Here is a 24213-nt window from a genome sequence, read left to right as displayed (position 1 = left end):
ACAATCTTGAAAGTAGTATGTAGAATTTATTTATTTTAAAGCAAGCAGAACTGTGGGTCCATCTGCCATCCTTGTTTGTGTTCTGATGTTTCTGTGGAAATGCTCCTTTTCTGGTGTTAAAGTTCAGAATCTTGAAAAAATGATAATTTAAAAAGACATTTGGAGAAGAGCAGCTTCTCCCCAGACTATTTCTGGTGATGGCCAACCAATGTAAAATGAAGCAGAGGAAGATGGCACGGTAGCTGGCGGGTCTTAAGCGCTCTCACATTTACAAAGCGTTTCACTCTTCTGATCTTATTTGATCTGTCTCATGAGAAGACCGCTATTTGACTGTCTTTGTGGGTGTAGAACTGCCTCTCATAAGAATGCAATTACTTGTACAGGGTCACTCAGCCAGTACATGACTCAATTCACCGAGGCCGCCATCTGCTATAATGGAATTCCATAAAACCACCACCTATCTCCACTAGGTAAGCGTGCTTCTTTCTTACTAAGCCTTGTCCAGTCCAATCCCAAAAGCATTTCTTAAGCACCTACTGTATACCAGGTTTTGTATGAGGCTCTAGGGAATCAGCAACAATAGTAGAATGCTGCTCTTGACTGTAAGGAGCAGAAAACCATTGAAGCTAGGGAGAGGTTGTGTAGCTCTCACTTGGGGATGTGTCTAGACTAGACTTTATAGGGCATTAGTGTAGGAAGCATCCTTCTTAAGTCAGACTTATTACTGGAGTTTGGGAATAGTGATCCCCAGAATCACAGACTGTTAGAGGGAAGTGGGAGAAGGACCTTAGATGATGTGAACCCATTCCTTCATTTTACAGATGAGAAAACAGGACCTCAGATATGGGAAATCACTGGCCCAATGTCCTAGAGAAAGACTCACAAGCTCTTGGATTTGGAAGAGACCTTGGTGATTGCCTTAAGTGGAGAAACTGAGCCCCAGGCTGGCAAGGTGGCCATTTCATAGAGTCTGGGCATTATCTTATTTAGCCTGCACAGATGAGGAAATTGAAGCTCAGAGAAGAAGCATTTAGGGGTGCGGCTGGGCTCCAGGTCCCCTTGCCTTCTATCTGCAGCTCCCCACCCCCAATTACTCAATGGCAAACCCAGATTCTGAATCTAATCCGGGGTTCTCTTTAAGCACACCACCACCCTTTAAGGCTACCTCCTTTTGTATTTGCCCAGGGTTACCCAATTAGCATATGTCAGAAGTGGGCCTAAATAATGTAAACAAAATGATAATAGCAACAATAAAGCAACCAGGGGCAGTCACATTCAAAATTTCCTTGGGAACTAGTGGGTATCTCCCCCTTGCCTTCAAGGCTTCCAGCCCCGGGAAGCAGGAAGGATCAGAAACTTGAACGCCGACGATGTCCAAACCCGGTGGACTCGAGGAGGGCTCCCATCGACGCCCCTGCTGGCAGCCGAGCTTTAGCGGAGGACAATGGAAGAACAGGTCTGAGCCCCGAGGACCCTTAGCTCCTCACAAAGGGCTCTGTCCACTTGGAGACGTCCATGAAAATGGAGGAAGAGCTGTGATAAAGCCAGAGGCAGGGCAGGGCCCCTTCCCGTGTCCAGACGTCCTTAGTGCCATCATACACCTCCATCTCTACCCGGTAGTCCCCTTCCATGCCCTGCCAGCGACCACCTGTCACATAGAGCTTGTCTCCCAAGGACACCATCCCGCCGTTCTCATGCAGGCTGTGAAGGAGCTGAACCTGGAACAAAGATGGCGGGTGGTAAGAATGTTGCCTTTCTCTTATTCCCAGCACTTAGCACAGTGCCTGGCACACAGTAGGTGTTTAATAAATGCTTATTGACTGAGAGCCATAACAAAGCTGGGGCAGAGATGAGCCATTCGCAGAAAAATATCTGCTTGTGAGAAACTATGTCTTTCCTAGAGGCAAGGATTGAGATCCAGAAGGAACTTTAGGATCATTCAGGTCTTTTTCATAGCTGAGTAAACTGAGGCCCAGGATGATTAAGTGCTCAAATGCAGATCTGGGATGAGGAGGGGATGGCAGTGTTACACTTGGCCCTGATCCGACCACATTTAAAGACCAGGATCATAGATTTGAAACCATGAAGGGCTTTTGAGGGCATTCATCGACTGCTAAATGAGGCAGGTATTTTGTAGACTATTTCGGGAAACTGAGGCCCAGGGAGGGAAAGGAACTTGCTCAACGGTATACAGGCAAGTGTCAGAAGCAGGATTTGAACCCGGGTCCTCTGTCTCTCTAAGGTGTGTCAGGATGGGGGTGGGGAGAGAAAGGTCTATCCTCAGTGTCCTCGGTGCGGACTGACCCATCATCCAGAAGGCTCATCAGAAACCGCCCCAGCCCAATGACATCATAAATGAAAGGGCTCTCACAGCCATTCCCAGAGCAGGCTGCCCGAGAGGAGATGGGAAGGAGCCGCCTGCCCACATTCCTGGCAGGGACAGACTGGGGGGAATCACTGCCTGGCAAGCGTTGCCCTGCACCTGTCCTCCTGCCCCAGCGAGGTCAGTGTGGTCAGCTGGGTGCTGACGTCATGGGAACAGCTGCGGGGGACTTTGGGATGATCCAAGTGTAACCCTACCCTGGAACAACATCACCGATGAAGCCATGGAGCCGGCCCAGAGGTCAGGGCAGGGGCTGAGCCTCTTCCTGCAGATACCCTGAGGCGGGGGGGGGGGGGCGGCGGAGGCAGGGGGGGAATGTGCCAAGGCCTGGCCATCAATGTTTCCAGGGACCGTCCTTCTACCCCACCCTCTAGGAAAGTGAGAGAAGCAGCAGGGGATTCATTGCTGGGGACGGTCTGTCTCACCCTGAACAACTCGCTTCACATGTTTGGGGCGTTTCCTCATCGATAAAATGCAAAGGTTGAACTAGCTGGCCTCTGAGGACCCTCCCAGCAATACGGTCTGATATCTGTGTGACCTTGGGTCAGTCGTGTGACATCACTACATGGTCTCGAAGGCTCCTTCCATATGTAGAATCCTACGGCTGTGGGCTGTCACCTCATAGGAACATAGACAGAGCTGGAAAGGACTCGTCTTATAGATGAAGAAACTGGGTCACAGGGAAGTTAGTTGCACATGGAGTCACTGTCAGAGCCGGGATTTAAACCCAGGGTCTGACTTCAAATCCAGCCCTCTTCCTACTATTCCATGTTCATCTAGTTCTCGGAGAAATTAATTTCCCAGGGTCCAAGTGGCACTAAATGACACCTCCTTTGACTTCAGACACAGCACTCCTTCTGCCAAACTGAATCTCCACAGCCGCATCTGCTAAAGGAGGCTCAGAGCGCTGGCCCAAAAGAAGGCCCTACCAGCCCTCCAGGGTTATAGGAAGAAAACTGCTTGGAAAACATTAAAGAACTCGATAGATGGGAGAAATATTAATCACTTCCATTTCTCTAGCCCTTTGCCATTTGCAGCTCACTTCCTGTACATCAATTATCTTGTTCGAACCTCCTAAATTCTCCAGTGAGGAAGACGCTACCGGCATGATAGGCCCCGTTCTGCAGATGCGGAAACCGGGATTCAGTAAGTGCCAGAGGTGGGATCCGAACCTAGGCATTCCTGAATATGTCTCAGCCCTCAGCAATGGCTGCCCATAGACCCTGGCAGTCCGGCCATTTGTGGAATGAGGATGCCCAGGAACTTCTCACAAGATGACCACAAGGTTGAAGAGTTGGGAGGAACCTCGGGAAGCTCTAGTCCAGCCCGTATGAAAAAAGGAATCCCTCCTCTACCATCCTTGAGAAGCAGTCACGCAACCTGTTCTTGAGACCCTCCAAGGAAGGGGACCCAACTGCCCCTCGAAGCAGCTCATCCTCCTCTGGGACAGAACTCATCAGAAGGAATTTTCTTCACCCAAATTGTCCACCTTGCAATTTCCACCCTTTGCTCCTGGTTCTTCCCAATGGGACCAAAGAGAACAAGCTTAATCTGACCCATGAAAGCCTTTCAGGTACATGAACATGGCTCTCATGTCCCCTTAAGCCTTTTCCAAAACAGACATCCTTGGGTCCTTCAGCTGATGCTCATGTAATGTGACCCCAAGGCCCTTCCTTGTCCTGGCCGCCTTCCTCTGGACACTCTCCAGAGTTTTCAATGTCATTCTCAAACCATGCTGTCTAGGGCTGAGCCCAGCTCTCGATATGTGGTCTGACCAAGGCAAAGGACAGAGGACTTGTTCCTTCAAGTCCTTCTTCCCTAAGGCAGTGCAAGATCGCTTTGGCTTTTACCTCCATGGGAACATGGAAGAGTCCAGCTCCTCTGGCCTCATGACAGTCACTGGGATCTGTCCACAACATGTTCCCACCATCCTAACTGCAAGGTGACAAAGAAGGACCAAAACAGCTCCAGGTAAAGATAAGCTTACCTTGTGCCACACGTTGGCTTCAGGATCATACATGTAGACTTTCTTGGTGTTGTCCCCAATGAGATAGATGGCCCCATTCAGAGATGCACAGCGAGGGGAAGAGAGGTACTTTGGGATGAAAGGTGAGGCAATCACACTCCAAACTTCTACAAGAAAAACATGGTGGCATTGACATAGACTCTAAAGATTACATCTTCACCCAACCAAGGCCAGTTTCCATGGCATATTGAATAGGGTGCTAGACTTGGAGTAAGGAAGACCCAAGTTCAAATCAGACCTCAGATACTTACTGACCCTGGGCAAGTCACTTAACCCTGTTTGTATCAGTTTCCTCATCGGTAAAATTAGACTCTATGGCCTCTACAGTATCTTCTTGCTTCCAAATCTTTGATTTTCCAAAAGGAGAGGATTGAGCTGTTAGCCTGAATGATTGATGGGGGTGAAGGCCATTGATTAATCCCTGTCCTGTCCTGTTAGTGTCATCCAGTGAGAAGCACCTGACTCAGGGTCAAAGCTTGCACATCTAAACTTAGCTGGCCATCCAGAAAATAAGCGGCCATGCTCCTAAAAACAAGCCACATTTCAATGAGATCACAGACTTAGGGCTAGAAGGAATGCCTTTATTTTCCACAGGAGAAGCGGATGGCCATGGTTCTGGGTAATAATTTGCTCCATGTAGTACTGGTTACTAAGTGAAAAAGTTGGGATCTGAACCCATCCGGCCCCTTAAGGTTTACCAAGCACCTTCCTCATGGTCAAGTCTAGTGGCCAGTAGTGCAAATGAGTAAACTGAGGCTGAGCACCCACCTAGCATGGTTACACAAGTGGTATCAGGAGGACCAGGGGCCAGAACTTGATTCTCCAGACTCTCATTCCAACAGTCATTACTACTATTTCTCACTGCTGCGTTTATAGGTATAAAACAGCACGAAGTGTGAGAGTGTGGGGGCCTTATTCCAAGTCCCCTCATCGGGTCTCATCATGTCGGGCAAAAGCTCTTTAGAAGAATTGGGGGTATTTAACCTGGAGGAGATCCAGAGGCATGATCACTTTCTCCAAAGACTGGAAGAGGATTAACCTTATTCATCTCAGCCTCAGGGTTATAGCTAGGAGCAATCGGTAGGTGGGAATAAGACGGATTTAGGCTGAATATTGGGAAACTTTCTAACAATCAGAAGTGATCAGAATCTCTATCAGTGAGTAAGTGAGTGGACGACTTTGAGAGGTGGTGAATTTCCCCTCCAGCTAGAGAGGGACTCGCCAGATAGATTACAATGAGGATTCTCTACCATTCTAAGTGGGTCAAGAGGTCTGATGAGGCCCTTGACCAGTTTCAGATTCCATGGAAGCTTGGAAACCCTCATGAAGTGGGGGCTCGGCTGCCGAGCCCCACACCCACTCCGGCTTTGTGAAGGAGCCCATCCAGCCCCAGGCCTTCCTTGGTAGCCTGGCCTCACCCGACCCTCTGCCCACTGTCCCCCTACAGCGGCCACTCACCTGTGAGGGGGTTATAGCATTGCAGGGTCAGCGCGTTGTATTTGCAGGCGCAGGAGCCCACAAGGTAGAGCCTCCCATGGCAGCCGACGGCAGAGAAATTACTCACGTACTTCAGTGCCGGACTGATGACCGACCAACTGTTGTTGTAAGGGTTGTAGCTTTCTACCTCTACCACATCCATGGTGGTACCTAGGAAGCAGTGGGACGTGGATGCGGAAGGTCAGCAGATGACACACTCACAGGGGGAAGCAGGAAGAGACTGCAGAAACTGTCTGACCCACCCCCCTCATTTCACAGATGAGGAAACTGAGACGACAAGGAGGAAGTGGTCAAGCTGGGGTTTGAACTTGGGGCCTATGACTTCTAATTCATCACTCTTTCCAGTGGGCTTCCTTATGCTAGACACTGGACTAGGTGCTGACAACACGGAGGCATGCCCTCAAGGAGCTTCCAGTCTCCATATTGCGTGGCTTCTGCTCTCATAAAGGTAGGCTAAATCAGCAGCCTCTTTAAACCTAAGGGTCCCCACCAGGGCTTAGCCATGATCCCAAGTGCCCCCAGAGCGGGCCTAAAGCACAAGAAAGGAAGGAACAGTAACAGCATATGTTTCTATAAGACTTTAAAATTCGCCTAGTCAATCAGTCCCTCAACAAGCTTGGCTCCTTTTACCAGCGAGGAAACAGGATCAGAGAGGAAGGCTCGTCTATGGTGGAATAGCTGATGAAAGTCGGGACCAAGGTTTGAACCTAGCTCTCTCCGTGACTAAATTCACCGCTCTTGCTACCGCGCTAGGCACAGGGAAAGGTGGGGCAGGAAAAGGGAAAAGAAAGAGGTGTCCATGGTGGGGAAGCGCTGGTGGCTCTAGCCTCAGGAAACCACTCCATTTCGCCAAGACCATGGCCCCCTTGGTGAGAAACCAGAGCCATACAAATATCAGTAGAATGATGTACGGATTCCTCTGGAGACACTGACTCGCTGTGTGAGACTAAGTCACTTGACTTCTCGGGCCGTGGATTCCTCATCTGTGAAATGAGGGAACTGCATTCAATGACCCCTACGGTCCCTTCCCCTCTAGATTCATGATCCTGGGAAGCTATGAACCCATCCCTACTCGCATGGCACTGGGCCATTCCAGACAAGGCAGCAGTGGGCGGCTGGTTAGACCTCCTTGGCCTCGACTAGCTCATGTGAGTGAGCTGGCTACGTTTAGAGGAATCATTCAAATGCCGTATGGGCTTCACTCCGCTATCAGAGGGCCCGAACTTGCATGGTGGGCAACGTATTGGAAACATGGTCTCTGGAAGTTAACTGGCCTGACTTGGGGAATCTTGAGGACACAAGTCAAGACCCATCCACCGAGCCTATAGTATGGTAAAATAATGTGGAAGCCAGAGTCTTAAAGACCATGGTCCCAGATTCAGCCCCAAATAAACAAAGAATCCAGGTGTCCTAAGCCTGAATGAAACTGGGGTGAGCCAGACTCTGTGGATAGAGTGCCAGGCCTAGAGTCAGGAAGACTTATCCTCCTGAGTTTAAATCCAGCCTCAGATACTCCCTAGCTGCGTGACCCTGGGCAAGTCACTTAACCCTGTTTGCCTCATTTTCCTTTTCTGTAAAATGAGCTGAAGAAAGAAATGTCAAATCACTCCAGTATCTCTGCCAAAAAAACTCCAAACGGAGTTACGGAGAGTTGGCCAGGACTGGAATGACTGAACAACAAATGGAAATCGACCGGTGGATCTGAAGGACATGTCATCTCCCTCTTGTGTCTGCTTTTCTTGAGCTTGGACTTCACTGGATCCTGCGTCTTTGGCAAATTCAGATGGCAGACACATCCATTCATTTACTCAAAAAACTTTTACCAAGTCCCTATTATCTGCAAAGCACACAGTATTTTAGGCATCACAGGAGACACTGAGATCAATACATCACTGCCTCTACTTTCATAGGGCTTGTAGCCTCGTTGGGAAAACGACGTACTCAAATAACAATGATTCAAAATGGAATGTGTTCAGTGCCTTGAGAGATGTCCAAAAGGCTCTGAGAAGTCAGAGGATGATTTGATCTCTCCCAACAGGACAAATCTGGACGGGCTTCAGTGAGGAAGCGGCATTGGGGACTGTCCTGAAAGATGTGCTCTAACCCTAGTGACATGAGACTCAGCAGAAGGATAAAGAGAGGAAAGAGGTGAACTTCGAAAATTTGGTCAGGACTCCTACAAATGTCATGGACCACGGATAATCTTTGTAGACAAAATAATATTTGGAATCTCTGCCAAGATGGATGTGCTCGGAAGCTCTGCCCACAGTCTTCCAAATGGGGATGTTTACTAGATTAAATAAACAGAAAGGAGGAAGCCGTAAAGCCAGCTGGCCCTCACCCCCAATGGCGTAGACCTCTCCATTGAGTGCAGCACTGGCGTGGTTGGTGCGGGCTTTCAACATCGGTGCAATAAGTTTCCAGATGCCTTCTTTCTGTGAAAAGCACCAGGCCTGGGTTGTGGACCAAGTGTCGATCTTGCTACCCCGGGAACCACCTGTCAAAAAACACCTCAGTCAGGGACAGACATCGAAAGTGTAGGCAGTTGGCTGCCTCTCTCCCTCCAGCAAGGGGAAGCTCTTGGGCCACTGCCAGGTCCCCACCTTTATCAATGGATATTAAGCACCCACTGTGCTCAGGACCCTATGTACAGGATGCCCTTCTCAGCTTCCCCCCCTCAGCTTCCCCCCCTCAGCTTCCTTCAAAGAACCCCAGCAGCTCAGAGCTGAAACCTCAGAGTCATCTGGTTCACCCCGTACCAGGACAAGATTCTCATCAACATCCCTGGCAAGACCTCATCCAACCATGGCTTCAAAGCCTCTGGGGAGACAGAACCTGTTATGCTTCAGAGTGCCCCATTTCACTTTGAGGTGACTCCAATCACTGCAAGTTCTTTGTAATATCTAGTCCAAATTGTCTTTGGCAACTTCCACCCATGGGGTGCCCACTCGGAAAAATGAGAAGGGGCTGGAGATGGTAGAGGGGAACTGGAGGGACCCCCCCGGCTTAATCCCAGCTTCATACACAGGGTGTCCCCAAAGTCAGTGGACTTTTGGGTTTTCATAGCCTTAAAGCTTCAATAATTAAGTTTAGTGTCCTTGAAGCTATTAAAATGTAAATCTGTCCTGAGGCTTTGGGGACCCCCTGTCTTGCTGGCGTCACCTCCCTGAGGTCATGGTCCTCTTAGAGAGCAAAGGACAAACAACGAGGTTTATAAAGCGCCTTACATCCGGTAGCTCATCTGAACCCCATGACAATCCTGTGAGATGGGTGCTATTACCATCTCCACCTTACAGATGAAGAAATGAAGCTTCACATAGTGGGAGAGACTTGCCGATGGTCATGCGGTTAGTATCAATAACCAGGCTTGACCCCCAGGTCTTTCTGACTCCAAGCACAGTGATCCATCCACTTCACTGTGGATTGTTGCCCAGAATCATTCAGACATATCCCCTGTCCTATCACCAATTAGCTGCATGACCTCAGGCAAGTCACTTCACTTAGCAGCCTCCATTTTCTCATCTATAAAATGTGGATAGTACTCACCAAGATCAAATGAGTGGTTGGCCCAGTAGGAGGCTGGGGGCCCAACAACTGGGAAATTCCAGGAAAAAGAAATTCAATTTTTAATAAATATAGACGGTCCGGCAGCATCTTTAGCTTCTCTATTGAAAAGCTGGATCGGTAGAGGGTGGGAGGTCACCATTCATGCAGAAAGGAGGCAAGGAACCCCAGAGGCATTGAGGCAAATGCCCAGATTCTGCTCAGTTGCAAAGGGCAAAGCTATCAGAAGGCTCGTGAGCATAAGGAATCAGTTTCTGAGATGGGAGTGCCACTCCCAGACCCTGATGGCCTAGGCCAAGAATTCATGGCTTGGCATTTCCGATGACAGCCGGGACCCCAAATAAACCCAGAGAGGCATAGAATCAGACAGAAGAATGTGGCCCGGAATAGATGACCCCCAGGGACTCCAATAAGCAAGAAATAGAACTCAGAAATGAAGCCTAAAGTTGAAGCCCCCATGGAGTGCCCTGGGCTGGAGTACTCGGCTTTCCTCCTCTTACCCACCTGTGACATAAATATCATTGTTCAGCGCCACGAGCGAAAAGCCCCATTTTTGGTAGTCGGGGAAATCGGGAAGGGCTGTCCAGCATTCTGGCAAGAAAGGAGAAAAGGGGAGAGCGAATGTCAGAAGATGCAACATGGATTAAAGGCTGTGACATCTGATTAGAAGCATGGACTCCAAGCAATGAGACCATCGCCTTTTGTACCGTCCCACTAGGTGCCCATCTAGTCCCTTGACTAAATCATTAGTTAGGCATCTAGTTCACTTAAACTCAGGTCTTCCTGACTTTAGGTCTAGTCCTCTATTCACTGCACCACCTAGCTGCCATCTCCTTCTTCAGCTTGTTTTACAGATGAGGAAAATAAGGCAAACAGGGTGAAGTGACCTACCCAGGGTCATACAGCTAGTAAGCGTCTGAGGCTGGATTTGAACTCAGGAAGATGCCTGACTCCAGGCTCAGAGCCCTGTGCACTATGGTGACACCTAGCTGCTCCAAAAGGAGAACTTAGTAGCCCTTAAACTTCTAGGCGACAACAGTTTCTATTAGGAAACTGCGAGGAAGGTCGCTCCCCCTCCATCTCGATTCCCTGGGATGGGGCAAGGGTGAGTCCTATGACCGCATCGTGCCATAGAAAGACCGCCAGCTCAGGAGAGGCCTCGGTTCTAGTCTCGGCTTCATTCCTCATCGGCAGAGTGATCTTGGGCTTCGGGAAGCTGATCCATAAAGTGGAGGTGATGACTCCTGCAGCACATGATAGAGGTATTGATTGTATGGGTAAGATGAGACCATCGACCACACAGGTCTGGTCCTCGTCTCCAGCGCTCTCCCTACACCGCTGCTAACATAAGCTTCCTAAGGCACAGAAGGGACCTCCTCATTCTTCTGGAATCTTGACTGGCTTCCCATTGCCTCCCAGATAAACTATAAACTCCTTAGCTCATCCTTCAACGCTCTCCACAGAATGGCTCTCGCCTGCCTTTCCCATCTCACTTCACCCGATTTTCCTTCACAGACGTACTTTGGCCAAACTAGTCTGTGTGCTGCTTTGCAAAGTCAGCATTTTATGTCCACTCCACACCTCTGGTCCCAAAGCCTGAAATTCACTCTCTCCTTGCCCTGCTTCTTGGAATTGCTAGCTTCCTTAACAGCTCCACTCAAGAGCAACAGGAAGCCTTCCCCAATTGCTTGGCTGCTAGCACTGCCTCTCCTCCGATGGCCTTATCTGTAACAATGGTGCCCAATCCTCCCCTCCCCAGTCAAGGGAAGGGACTTCTGGTGTTTGCATCCCCAGTGCTTAGCATGGGGTCTTGTCCCTCACAGGAACTTCATAAATGCTGCATGGCTTAAATTGGTGAATGGAAATGCTCTGGATGACGTAGTTAGGCTGTTGAGTGAGGCTAGGCTATGGAGCCCTCCTAGGGTTCTGTGTCCCCCCCCCCCCTTATTCACCTTCGGAGTGCCTGGCTCATCACCGCTGAGGGGGCTAAGTAGGAGCCATTTTTTATTTTTGGTGAATTGGCCTGCTCCACCTACTGAGTCTATGCCCTCCACTTGCGTCATCTTGCCCGGATCATGTCCCTTCTGATTCATGTTTGGGTCACCCTGGGAGGGTGGAGGAATGGGCCAGACCATTGTCTCACTGGGCTGCCTGGTGGCATGCCAAGCAGGCTCCAATCGGAGCAGGCCACAGCTGCTGGGCCCAGTGGGCCAAGAGAGCTCATCACATTAACTCAGCCTGCAATCTCTCATGCTCCCAGGGCTCCCTTCCCCAGCCAGGACCCTACTGGGGACCGGTTTTGACAGTGCCAGCATGTGGCATCAGGGGCTACTGACCAGAGGAGAGCTTGCTGGCCCATTCCAGTGAAGCCTTGAAAGGCAGCATCCAGCTTCCAAACCAACAGCTCCAAGGGGCTTTGCTCTCTTTGTCCAGGGAGCACATAACCGATCTCCCCCCACCTCCCTGGCCTCCCAGAAATCCAGCCAAGTTCTCATTGAGAGAGACGTCACTGTCTGTCCAGCCGCAGATTGTTCTGGGGGACACAGGCAGGATGATTTTGTCCCCATGGAGACGCCTTCCAGGCGCAGGATCAGCGTCCAAGTATAGGATTCTCAGCATATGTGTCTGTTCTGTTATTGGGCTTCATCACTAAGGAACCAGAGCATGTCATTTTGGCTCCCGGCTGCCCAAAGGATGGGGCGAGTGGGTAATGAAAGGGGCCTCAACAAGATCATATGTCGTCTGCCAACAGCACTTCAAGGTTCATGAGCGAATTTACATCCATGATCTCATGGAAGCCTCCCAACAGCCCAATGCACCCAGAAATACAGCTATCATTAGCCCCATTTTCCAGAAGCTCAGTCAGCATGTCTCACAGGCAAGAGTCCAACCCAGGCATCTTGACTCACTTAACCTCTCAGTCCTTTAAGGCTAAAGGTTGCCCAGCAGGTGGAAATCTGCATGAATAAAGGGAGTTTTCTCACCAGGAACCACACCAATGAGATCATGGATTTGAACATGAATGAATGAATGAATGAAAAACATAGGTCTGAATGTGAATGAATGAATGAAAAATCATAGTCTGAGTGAATGAATGAAAAATCATAGGTCTGACTGTGAGTGAATGAATGAAAAATCATAGGTCTGAACAGGAAGGAAGGAAAGGAAAGAAGGAAGGAAGGAAGGAAGGAAGGAAGGAAGGAAGGAAGGAAGGAAGGAAGGAAGGAAGAAAGAAAGAAAGAAAGGAAATATTTATTAAACGAAGTTTCCTATGTGCCGAGCACTGTGCTATGTTCTGGGGATACAAGTACAAAAGGGAAAACAAACCCGATCTTTTAGGAGCTTCTTCCATCCTAATAAGGGGAGACGCCACAACAGGACACACAGTATTTGGGTTTGGAAGGTCCCAGGGGTGGTGGTGAGCAGAACAATGGGGCAGTAGATCGATAAGTCGCCTCCAGCAGAAATGGCCATGCCAGTTTGACGATGCTTCCGGAAGTGGAAAGTGGAGGCGGGGGAGTGGGGGGAGGAGGGCAATGGAGGGGTGCCTGAGTGAGGCATTCGGGAAGAAGACGGTGGGGGAGTAAAGTGAAGCCTGACCTGATCTGATAGGCCACACACGACCCTCACCCATCTCGAGATCAGGGCTGAAGCTCCGGAGATGAAAGGGCTCGCAGCCTCATCCTCTACGCCAGGAGAGAGAAATTCCAGTTAAGTGGTATTGCAGCGGCGTCTCGTCGGGGGGAGGGAAGATACGGTACCAAGGTGATGCGCGCCAGACTTTGAATCAGGCACACCTGGGTCCACATCTTGCCTTCGCCGCTTGTGAACCTTTCTGAGCCCCAGTTCCTTCATCTGTAAAATGGGGGTAACAATACCTGCGGCGTGTACCTCACGGGGCTGCTGTGAGTCTTCAGAGAGACCGTGTCAGCAGAGGGCTTCGCAAGCATTGGAGAGACAAAGAAACGTCCCCTCTCACCGTTAGCGTGATGTCACATTCAACGGAGCGGGGTTAGAAAGCACCCTCTGATATTCTCACTGTCATCCTTATTATAGTTACTGGGTGGTGGAGGAAAAGGAGGCGGGGACGGGGACGGGGGGGGGGGGGAGTAAAAACACTGTCTCACCCCAAGCTCGAGGGGAACTTGGTTCAGGTTGTTGGGGGCCAGGCCTTTCTCTGGAGCTTAGCAGAGAAGCTGTCACCGGAGGGAAAGTAGCCTCGGACTTAGGTCTGGCTCGTCTGCTGACTGAGTTGTGTGACTTGATCAAGTCCCATGATTACCTTAAGCCTCAGACTTCTCACCTGCAAAATGGTGTGGTGGTGATGCCCGTACTAAAGATGAGACCATGTGTGTGGAACGGTCCATTGCCATAAAGGCTGACCGTGTCTCAAAACCACAGCGTGTGCCAGGGACAACCACACGGGACATCGCTGGCCATCTAGGTGGTGTGATTTAAAGGGTACCCTGTCCCCAAAGGTCCCCCGTACTGAACCACATGTTGTCTATTAAATTCCCACATTAGACTTACGAAAAGATCTATGTAAAGTGTCTTGTGAGCTTTAAAATGCTTCGGAAATGTCAGTTATCATTATGGGAGTTGTTATCGTTAACGGGTTGGGAATTAGAGCACTGAGCCTCCAACAGCTGTGTGGAGCAACGGCCGGAGCGCTGGGCTCAAATACAGATTCAGACACTGAGCAACTAAGCAAGCACGGGCAGGTCATTTAACCTCCACCTGCCTCAGTTTCTTCAACTGTTAGATGGGAATAATAGAAGGGATTTCCCCTATTTGTAAAGTGCTGTGTAAGTCCTCCCTACTGTCATTATCACTGTGCTCTAGGGGAGTTAGCCGCCCGACCAGTCGTAATAAGAGGAGAGGCCAAAGTGAGCGCCTTCAGCCGTGTAGACCTTCGTGGGAGGATGGGGCCTTTCAGTTCTATGTTTTTCCCCGGTCTTTGGCCTAGCGTGAGTCAGTCAATGAATGTTTGTTGAATGAATGAGCGAGTGAATGAATGAATGCGTTTACCTCGCCAGTCACCTGCAAAAATCATCAGGGCTCAGACACATATAAGTTCCGAAGTAGGGGAGGTGGGCGGGGGCGGGGCGGGGGCGGGTCCGGGCTGCAGGTAGGAGGTGGGGGCGGGTCCAGGCTGGAGGGCAGTCCCGGCTTAGGGGTCCCATCAGATTTTTTATGTTAGTGTCAGACTTTTGGCAGTCTGGAGAAGCCTACTGACCCTTTCTCAGAATAATGTTCTTTTAGATGTTTAAACAAAATGCGTCGCATTGCACAGGAAAGCAAAGGTTAGTAAAGATGAAGATTTGTTTTTTTCCCATCCAATTTCATGGACTCCCTGGATCTCTTCGTAGACTTTCCGGGGGTATGAGGAGCCCAGGTAAGGACCCTTGCCATTGAGGTTGGTATGAGGGCATGGAGGGATGCAAAGAGAGGCCTTATCCTTCCCAACCTATGCCTGCTCCTCACATACATGAGCCGCTACTGCTCTGGAGAAGTGAAAAACACATGTGGGAGGACCCCTCATTTAGAATTTCTCCCATTTGGAGCTCCCGGCCGTCATGCCACCCCCTGCACTCTCTGAGAGCCTTCACTGCCCCACTGCCTTGGCAGGAGAAAAGGAAGAGGCTCAGGCTCGAGAAAGCTAATGGAGCACTGGCCGGGGTCTAGCTGAGTGCTGACGGCCAGCCCTCCAGGATGCTGGGGAGAGCTGAGAGGAAAGAAGATCATGGGATCCTAGAGTTTCTCAAGCCCTTCCTGGAGCCCGGTGTCTTTCAGAGCCTCATGTAATTACTAGTCCCATTTCACAGATGAGAATGTAAATGACTTGTACAAGGCCACAAATCCAGTAAGGGGCAGACTGGAGACCAGAGCCCTCAGAGGAGTTTCTGTTCTGTGGGATTCGGCTCCTGCTTCAGGACAAAACGTTTCTCCCCATTTCCCCAGAAAAGAGTCAGCAAGGACCGTGGAGGTAAACACTGGCACCCCTGGCAGCTTTGGGCTCCCCCTCTGGAAAGCTCCTGGCTCCACTGTGGCCATTTGAAGGTGGCATCAGCCACAAATGTTCTCATTCACAGCTTGAAGGGCCACCTGGCTGGAGGGGGCAAAGCCCGAGCGACCTGGGAGGCAGCCTCATTGACATCAGCTGGCCGGGGTAGCAGTCCTCCTGCTGGCCCCACTCCCCAGCCAATCCCATCACCTGCCCCCCATGCCATGTGCTCAGTCTGGGAGGATCAAGGTGAGCCAGGGGGCCAGTTGTTCCACTGGCCATGAACAAAGGGCTTGCCCAGGCCTCAGGACTCAGAATGGGCCCCACAACCTCCCAGCTCCCAGGTCACACTGAGGACTGAGGGGACCCTTCCCTGATCTCCACAAGCCACATCCATCCTTAAAAGCTTCTATACCACAACCCACAGTTTCATTTAGAACAATTGTCTAATATTGTTCTTTTAAGCACATCACATCATGTATCATATCCCCAGATAAATTGTAAATGCACCAAGGGCAGGGACCACAACCAGAACCTCCCCAGTCTTCTTTAAATGGAAGTGTTGGACTAAGTGACTTCTGGTGTGGGGCCACATTCCTGCAATACAGCATGGTATGGTGACGGGGAGGGAATTGGGGGTAACCAATGGATGTTGGTCCTTGTCAAAGCACATTGGTTCTAGGAAGCAGTGTACAGCTTGTCAACTGCATCTTCACTGGAGTTTCAAGTCTACCTTGTTATAAAACCTATAATGAAATGACTTAGGTTATCTGGTGAGATTCCAAGAATATAAAAAGGAGAATAAAGGTTCAAGGTGTTCTGTGTGAGGAAGGGAAGGGAAGGGAAGGGAAGGGAAGGGAAGGGAAGGGAAGGGAAGGGAAGGGAAGAAGAAAGAAAGAAAGAAAGAAAGAAAGAAAGAAAGAAAGAAAGAAAGAAAGAAGGGAAGGAAGGAAGGAAGGAAGAAAAAGAAAGAAAGAAAGGAAGGAAGGAAGGAAGGAAGGAAGGAAGGAAGAAAAGAGAGAGGGAGAGAGGGAGGGAGGGAAGAAAGAAACAAAGACGGGGAGGGAGGAAGAAAGAAAGAAAGAGAAAGTATGGCTCCTGGAGACCTCTCTTCTAACCTCCACTCTGTCACTTATTGCCTATATAACATTGGAGAAGTCACTCTCCCTTCCTGTGCCTCAGTTTCCCCATCTGTAAAATACAGAGGTTGTCCTAGATGGCCCCTGGAGTCCCTTCCAGCTCCAGAGGTCTCCCAGCACCCCTTCTTTTCCTTAGGTACTTACTAGACTTTGTGTTGTAGAAGGCACAGTTCCTGGAGATAGGCAGAGGCTCCTCATGATTTTCTTCATCCTCTGAATCTTCCAGGGCTCGCCCCCCTACTATCACCAGAACTTCCTCCAGCTTCTGAGGAAGCATCATCGAAGACTGTCAAGCCAAGAGCATGAAAGATGTAGATTAAAAGAAGGAGAACCGCTGGCAGTCTTTCAACCCTGACTAAGGAACACAATCACAAAATGCTTTTCACGCAAATAAAGACAGAACTAAACAACTGAAGAAATATTAATTGCTCATGTTTAGGCCAAGTCAATATAATAAAAATGACAATTCTACCCAAGTTAATTTACTTATTCAGTGCCATAACCAATAAAACTACCAAAGAATTATTTTATACAGCTAGAAAAAATGATAACAAAACTCATCTGGAAGAACAAAAGCCAAGAATATCAAGGGAATCAATGGGGAAAAACGTTAAGGAAGGCAGCTTAGACAGTACCAGATTCCAAGCTGCTGTGTTACAAAGCAGTAATCATCAGAACAAGCTGGTAATGGCCAAGAAAGAGAGTGATGGATCAGTGGAATAGGTTGGGTATACAATAAACAGTAGTCAATGACCATAATAATCTTGTGTTTTATAAGCCCAAAGATCCAGGCTTTGGGGGCAAGGACTCACTATTTGACAAAAATTACTTGGAAAACTGGAAAGCAATTTGGCAGAAACTAGGTATAGACCAGCATTTCACATAACATACCAAGACAGAGTCAAAATGGGTAAGTGATTTAGATGTAAAGGATGATATCATGAGCAAATTAGGGGAGTAAGGAAAATTTTCCCTGTTAGATATGTGGATAAAAGAAGAGTTTGTGACCAAACAAGAGATAGAAAGGATGACAGGAAGTAAAATGGATGATTTCAATTACATAAAATTAAAATGTTTTGCACAAACAAAACCAATGCAGCCAAAATTAGAAGGAAAGCAGGAAATAGTGAGGGGGGATGCTAGAAACTGTATAACAAATTTCTCTGATAAAGGCCTCATTCCTCAAATATTTACATAGATGAATGAAATTTATAAAAATATGAACTATTCCCCAATTGATAAACGGTCAAAGGATATGAGTAGGTAGTTTTCAGAAGAAATCAAAGCTATCAATAATTACATGAAAAATGCCCTAAAGCGCTATTGATTAGAAAACTGCAAATTTAAACAACTCTGAAGTACCATCTCACAGCTATCAGATTGCTAACATGACATAAAAGGAAAATGACAAATGCTGAAGGGGATGCAGAAAAATAAGGACACCAATGCACTGTTTCTGTAACTGTTCACTGGTCCAGCCATTCTGGAGAACAATTTGGACCTGCACTCAAAGGGGCATAAAACTGTACATACCCTTTGGCCCATAAATACTACTATGAGGTCTGTATCCCAAAAAGACGGAAGAAAAAGGAAAATAACCATATATACAAAAATATTTATAGTAGCTCTTTTTGTGGTGGCAAAGAATTGGAAATTTAGGGAATGCCCATCAATTAGGGAGTGGCTGAACAGGTTGTGGCATGTGTTGCGATGAAAAACTATCGTGAAATGATGAGCAGGATGATTTCAGAGAATCCTGGAAAGACCTATCTGAACTGATGCAGAATGAAATGAGCAGAACCAGAAGAACATTGTAAACAGTAACAGCAGCATTGTAACAATGATCGGCCATGAAAGATTTAGCTGATCTGATCAAGACAATGATCCAGGACAATTCCAAAGGACCCATGATGAAAAATACTGCCCACCTCCAGAGAGAGCACTGAGGAATCTGCGTGCAGAAGCAGATTGTTTTTCACTTTCTTTGTTTCTTGGTTTTCTGGGGTTTTTTTGTTTGTTTGTTTTGTTTTTTGCATCATAGCTAGTATGGAAATCTGTTTCACATGACCCCACATGTATAATTAGTATATTTTTCAGTGGATGGGGGAGGGGAGGACAGGAGAGGGAGAATTTGGAGCTCAAATTTTTTTAAAAATTGAACGTTCAAAATAAATAAATGGAGTGCCAGATTCGGAGCATCCTTAGCTCCCACCACTCTAGTTCACATACTCTATCTACATTCTGTCTTATGGGCCTCGTTTATTGCCCTCGATCTCTTCCTGCTCTCTGGTCTCGGAGTCTTTGCTCATTCCTTGCTCTTCCTCACATTCATCATTCCATCTTCTGACTTGACCTGATTGCCCTGAATGAATGTCCTGCCTCCTTAGGTCTACTTCTTGCAATCTTGGGTTCCTCAGCTCAAGCACCACATTCTGCAGTACACATGTTCTTTCTTAATTTTCAATCATCTAGTGCCCTTCCTCCCCAAATGACCTGTATCTATTTTACATATGTATAAATATATATGTATATACACACATATACATATATACAAATATGTATACATACAAACACACACAACCTCCATGATTTTTCATGATGTTTTTCACATGATTAAGCACCCCAGGGTGGGATAGATACAGGTGACTGGCTATCAGCCACCTGACATGGGGCTGAGAGTCAGGAAGCTTCCCTTGACCCTGTGAAACAGTATTCATCTTCTGCCCCCCTCTCTCCTCCACCCAGCTCCGCTCATGGCCAGGGTCCCTATGAGTCAGAGACCCCAGGACCCACCCATACCCATCACTGACCGGGCTCTGGTGCTGGGAGATCACTGCCTTACAAGCCTCAGAAGCCCGAGTCAAAGGTTCAGTGCAGAGCAGGTGCTGCCGGAATTGATCAGGGAGAGAAACCAGGTGCACCAGGTCCAGAAGCTCAGGCAGGTAGCAGGCCCTGGTCTCCTCCTCGTACCTCACCCACCTGAGCAGGGCCTCGGCCCGGCTCTGCTCCTCCCGAACCTGGAGCAGCTCATTGGCCAGGTAGGCGGCCAGCCTGTCTTTGGGCAGCTGCAGGAACTCCTCTTCCTGAGACACAGCCTCAAAGTTCTCCTGCAGGAAGGACCAGGCCTTGGAGGACACCTCTGGGCAGCCATGGCGCTCCCCGAAGTCACAGATGCCCAAGCAGTTGGTGACGTCTATCTGTTGCTGCAGATAGCGGCTGCACACTTTCTGCACGGCAGGGAAATGGAGTCGGTTGGAAGTCTGAGTCAGAGCTTCCACGTTGTCCTGGTTGATGGTGAGCCTGCCAGTGTATACAAAGTCCAACAGCAGCCCCATCGTGGCAGGGTCCACATCTGGGAGCTCCACCTGGGCGGCGATGCTCTCCGCAAAGTCCCCTGCAAACATGGCATGGAAGTAGGGGCTGCAGAGGGCGAGGAGGCTGCGGTGGCATGGGAATGCCTGGCTGCCGACCAGCAGGGTGACGTCCGACAGCTTGGAGTGGGCGCGGAAGGCCCGCAGCCCCTCCAGGATATCCTGGGGATGTGACTGGAGACAGAAGTCAAGATCATCCATGTTCTTCACCATGGCTTTGGCACAAACGTGTCCTCTCCGGACCTCAACCTGCCCCAAAGGGGAGAGCAGAGGAGTCAACATGGTGGACCTCTGCTTCCCTGCCCCCTGCCCCATCCAGCCTCCTTCTTAATGAGCTGAGCCCGCTGGGTAATGAGGATGACCAAGAATTATAGATAAAGAGAATGTGGGAAATGATCCAACTCCCTCTTTTTATAAGGTGGAACTGAGGCCCAGAGAGGTGGAGTGACAAGCCCAAAGTCACACATGTGGTCAGAGAATCATAGGCCCAGTTGGAAATGACCTCAGAAGTCATTTAATCAATGAGTCCCAAGGAGGTAAAAGTAAGACCACAGAGTAATAGATCTGGGGCTGGTAGCTGGCTCCGAGGTCACAAACCAGGGGGGGAGACGCTATTATTAACACTTTCAGGTGAGGAGGCTGAGACTCGGTGAAGTTCCATGACTCAGCGTGGTTCACACAGATGATCGTGCTGTGGTGAGATTTGCACTCAGGTCTCCCTGACTCCAGGCCCAGCCCTTTGCCATGACCGCACCATGGATTTACTAGTCACTCCAGCTATTTCTGTCTACATGATGAGTCCTCCTTCTGGGGCAAGAGGACTCATCTGACCACCCTGACTCACTCCTGATCCATTACTTTTTCTGAGAAGACCTGTTCTCATGAAAGGTGACTGGCCTGGGTTCCCCAGAGACTTTCCCAGAGAGTTGAGGCATCAACTATCTTCATAGTCCCAACTCACCATCAGCTCTGACCTCCTGGACCACCCTCCCCTCCCCATTGGCCCTCTGCAGCTGGGGGGAATTCCCACAGTACAGATGACAAAGGGGGGCAGAGGCTGAGACAGCCAAGGGCCTCAGTTTCTCCCTGACATTTGCTGAACTGTCTCGAGCTCCCAGGGAGGGAGAGGCCAGGCCTGGAGAGCCAAGTGTGAAACCAGGGCCCAGGACTCTGTTCACTGTTGGCTCAGAGGCCTCCAAAGGTATCTACTCCAGAGTGAGCTTCTCCTAGACTCACCCATGAATCCAGACCCATGTTTAGCCAGTCTCTCCATCTGTACTTCTCCCTCATGCTGATTCTCCCTCCTGAATCAAGATCCCTTTCATCCAATGAGAGCGCAGGGCACTGAAGCTCTTTCTGTCAGAGCCGTGTGTGGCTGAAACCAGAGAGTTCTCCTGGGTGGGGGGGGCATGCTTCCAGGGGGCCCTCCCCCTTAGCATTTAGGGGGCAGAACATAGCCCTGGGATCCTGGGGATGATGGCCACTGACAGACAACTGGGGAGAGTGGGGAGGAAGGGCCTGCCCTTCTGGGCTGGAACCCTAACCACATCAGCAGCCCTGACAAAGCCCAGCCCTCTCCAAGCTAGTCATGGGCTCTGGTATTATCTTCCAATGGCAGCCATGAACAGAAGGGGAAAAGGTTGGCCAACAAGACCCTCTGACCAGCTTCTCTCTCTAGCCATGTGCCAACCCCACTCCCACTCCTTTGAATGTCAGCGTTGTGTTTCATACCATCCTCCCAAGCTGCCATTGGCATCTCTCTCTGATAAATGTAGGGATAAATGTCTATCTGATAACAACTGAGGGGACAGGGGGCAGGTCTAGGCCAGGACCAGGCTCTCAAATGGGCCGAGGGCTAGTGGGAGGGCTGCATTTCCATGGCCCTGCTCTCCCGTCCTTGGGGGCTTTTCTGTGGGCAGCAGGAGCAACAGCAGGTCAGAATAGAGTGACTTTTCTGGTCCGGAGTGTTAAGAGCAGGACATTGTCCCCTGCTATAACCAGGGACAAAAGCTGCCCTTGGGATTCCAAGCCAGAGAGGGGACTGATGGCCAGATCCACCCACCCTTGCGTTCCAGGGAATAGCTTTGAACAAGTTTGAGTGGAAAAGATAAAGAGCTGGGTTCTCACCAGGCTCTTGGAGAGGGTCCTTCTCTACTTCCTCCTCCCTTAGATCCTGAGCCAAAGACCTCTCACCTGAGCCCCCTAGGGTGGTGCATCTTGCCTTTCTGGGGGTTCCTCCCAGGAGCCCCTTGAATGCTCAGTCAGCCTGATTCACTGCTCCCTTGGTCTGGAGCTGGACAGGCTGGCTTCCCCATGAAGTCTGACCCTGCCCAGGCCTCCCTGCTTCCAGGCCTTACCTCTGAGCTTCCAGCCTTGCCTCGAAGCTTGTCCTTCTCTGCCTGGACTCACCCAAGGAACAGGTGCTGGGCACAGTCCAGTGGGGGCAACAAAGGAGAAAGGACAGGAAGAAATTTCCTCCACGGATTACCAGCCCAAGGAGGCTCAGCCCTCAGAAAGCCTTGGGCAGGCAGACCCTGGCCAAAGACCAGCAGGACAGGCGTGCCGGGGCAGGCGGAGAAGGGGTATTTTTAGACCTCTGCCTGCCCCAGTGGTGGGGGTGGGAGATATTGGACAGTGAGGGATTCTGGCCAGGCTGATTGCTCTTAAAGCCACATACTCAGAAGCGTCAGACAGAAAAACTGTGGGGGAAATTGAGCAAACACATTCCCCGTGTATGTGTGTGTGTGTGTGTGTGTGTGTGTGTGTGTGTGAACAAGGTACCATTTGGGGCACTGGGGTTACTAAGGTGCAGTCCCTGTTCTGAAGGAATTTATAATCCACTAGGAGACCTGACAAGCACAGAGGGCAGTAGTTAGTAGAGTGGACAGAGCACAGGAATCACAAAGATCTGAGTTCAAATCCTGTCTCAGACACTTATTAGCTATGTGACCCTGGGCAAGTCACTTAATCACTCCAGGCCTGTTTTATCACCTGGGGAATGAAGGCATTAGACTCAATGGCCTCTGACGGCCCTTCCAGTCCTAAATCTACAGTACAGTAAAGATCCATTAGAGACACCATGAAAGTCTTAGATTTGGAGTCACAAGTCCTGGGTGGGTTCAAGTCTTACTTCTGATGCTTATTACTTGTGTGACCCCAAGCAAATCATTTAACCTCCCTGAGTCTTTTCTGTGAAATGGGAGGGGGCTGGGCTAGATAGCCTCTGAGGTCTCTTCTCAGTCTAAATCTAAGATCCACAAATCCTTCTGATTTCTCTTGGGCCTCAGTTTCTTCATCTGTAAAATGAGGGGCTTGATCGATGTGGTCTTAGGAGGTCCCTTCCCCCTCTAAGGTCCTAAGTCACTTAACCCCAGGTGTCTCAGTTTCCTTATCTACAAAATGAGGGAAGGGGTGGGCTAGATGGACCCTGACCTCCCTTCCAGTTTCAGATTTAGGACTCTAGAAATTATGATATTGGAGGGGTACAAACAGAATTCAGTGATGACTAAAAGGGCCCAACCGCGCAAAGCTGGGACCAGCAGGTGAGGTTTCAAGAAGGATATGGCCCTTGATCTTGGCCTTTAAGGAAGAGAAAGATTTTAACCCCTGGAGATGGGGGAGGGGTGTCGAAGGGGCCATTGTGAACGAGACATGGAGGTGGGAAATAAGAGAATGAGACGGGAAGGACAATGAGTCCAGCTGAGATGGGGCATGGAGCTTGGGAAATGGCAAATACGAAGGATATAAAGGAAGGGGAAGGTTTCTGGGAATTGATGCAGAGAGAAGAAAGCAGCATCAGACAGACCGTACATATTGAATACTAAGTGGTCAGAGAGACAGATTGGGGGTCGATATGGGAACATTTTCCCAATTGGAGTTATCCCAACGTGAAATAGACTGGGAGTCCACTCTGCCCTTATAGCCCCTTCCTCATATTGGTCACTTTCTCCTCAATCTTCCATTTTAAGGAGGACACCCAGGCCAGCCGCGGCTTTATTCCTCTCCAGGCTCTTGTTTCTTGAACTTTGTCTACCATGCCCCGTCAAGGGCACCTTCTGCTGCTCCCCCTTTTCAGTAATTTTCTTTGGGGAACTAAACTGCATTGGATTAAATTGAAATCAATGGGATGGAATCACATGGAATTGAAGTGAAGTGAATGAAATCAAATGGAAACCAAATTGGGTTGGGTTGGCTTAGGTTAAAGGAAGCCAGAAAGGGGCAAAAGATGG

The 24213-nt window shown here is 49.4% G+C and overlaps 1 protein-coding gene across 1 annotated transcript; it reads right to left on the bottom strand.

Moving 5' to 3' along the window:
• Window positions 1-22524, bottom strand: KLHL30 (kelch like family member 30). The gene is made up of 8 exons (XM_036753789.1): window positions 22342-22524; window positions 19424-20233; window positions 16758-16899; window positions 9975-10061; window positions 8248-8403; window positions 5868-6056; window positions 4371-4516; window positions 1-1718 (listed from the first exon to the last, which is right to left on the bottom strand). Exons 2-8 carry the CDS (start codon window positions 20195-20197, stop codon window positions 1476-1478), a joined length of 1737 nt encoding a protein of 578 aa, XP_036609684.1. The 5' UTR covers window positions 20198-20233; window positions 22342-22524; the 3' UTR covers window positions 1-1475.
• Window positions 22525-24213: the final 1689 nt, after the last annotated feature.

This window comes from Trichosurus vulpecula, chromosome 4 (assembly GCF_011100635.1).
Source record: "Trichosurus vulpecula isolate mTriVul1 chromosome 4, mTriVul1.pri, whole genome shotgun sequence".
NCBI lineage: Eukaryota > Metazoa > Chordata > Mammalia > Diprotodontia > Phalangeridae > Trichosurus > Trichosurus vulpecula.
This window is presented reverse-complemented; position numbering and strand designations above follow the sequence as displayed.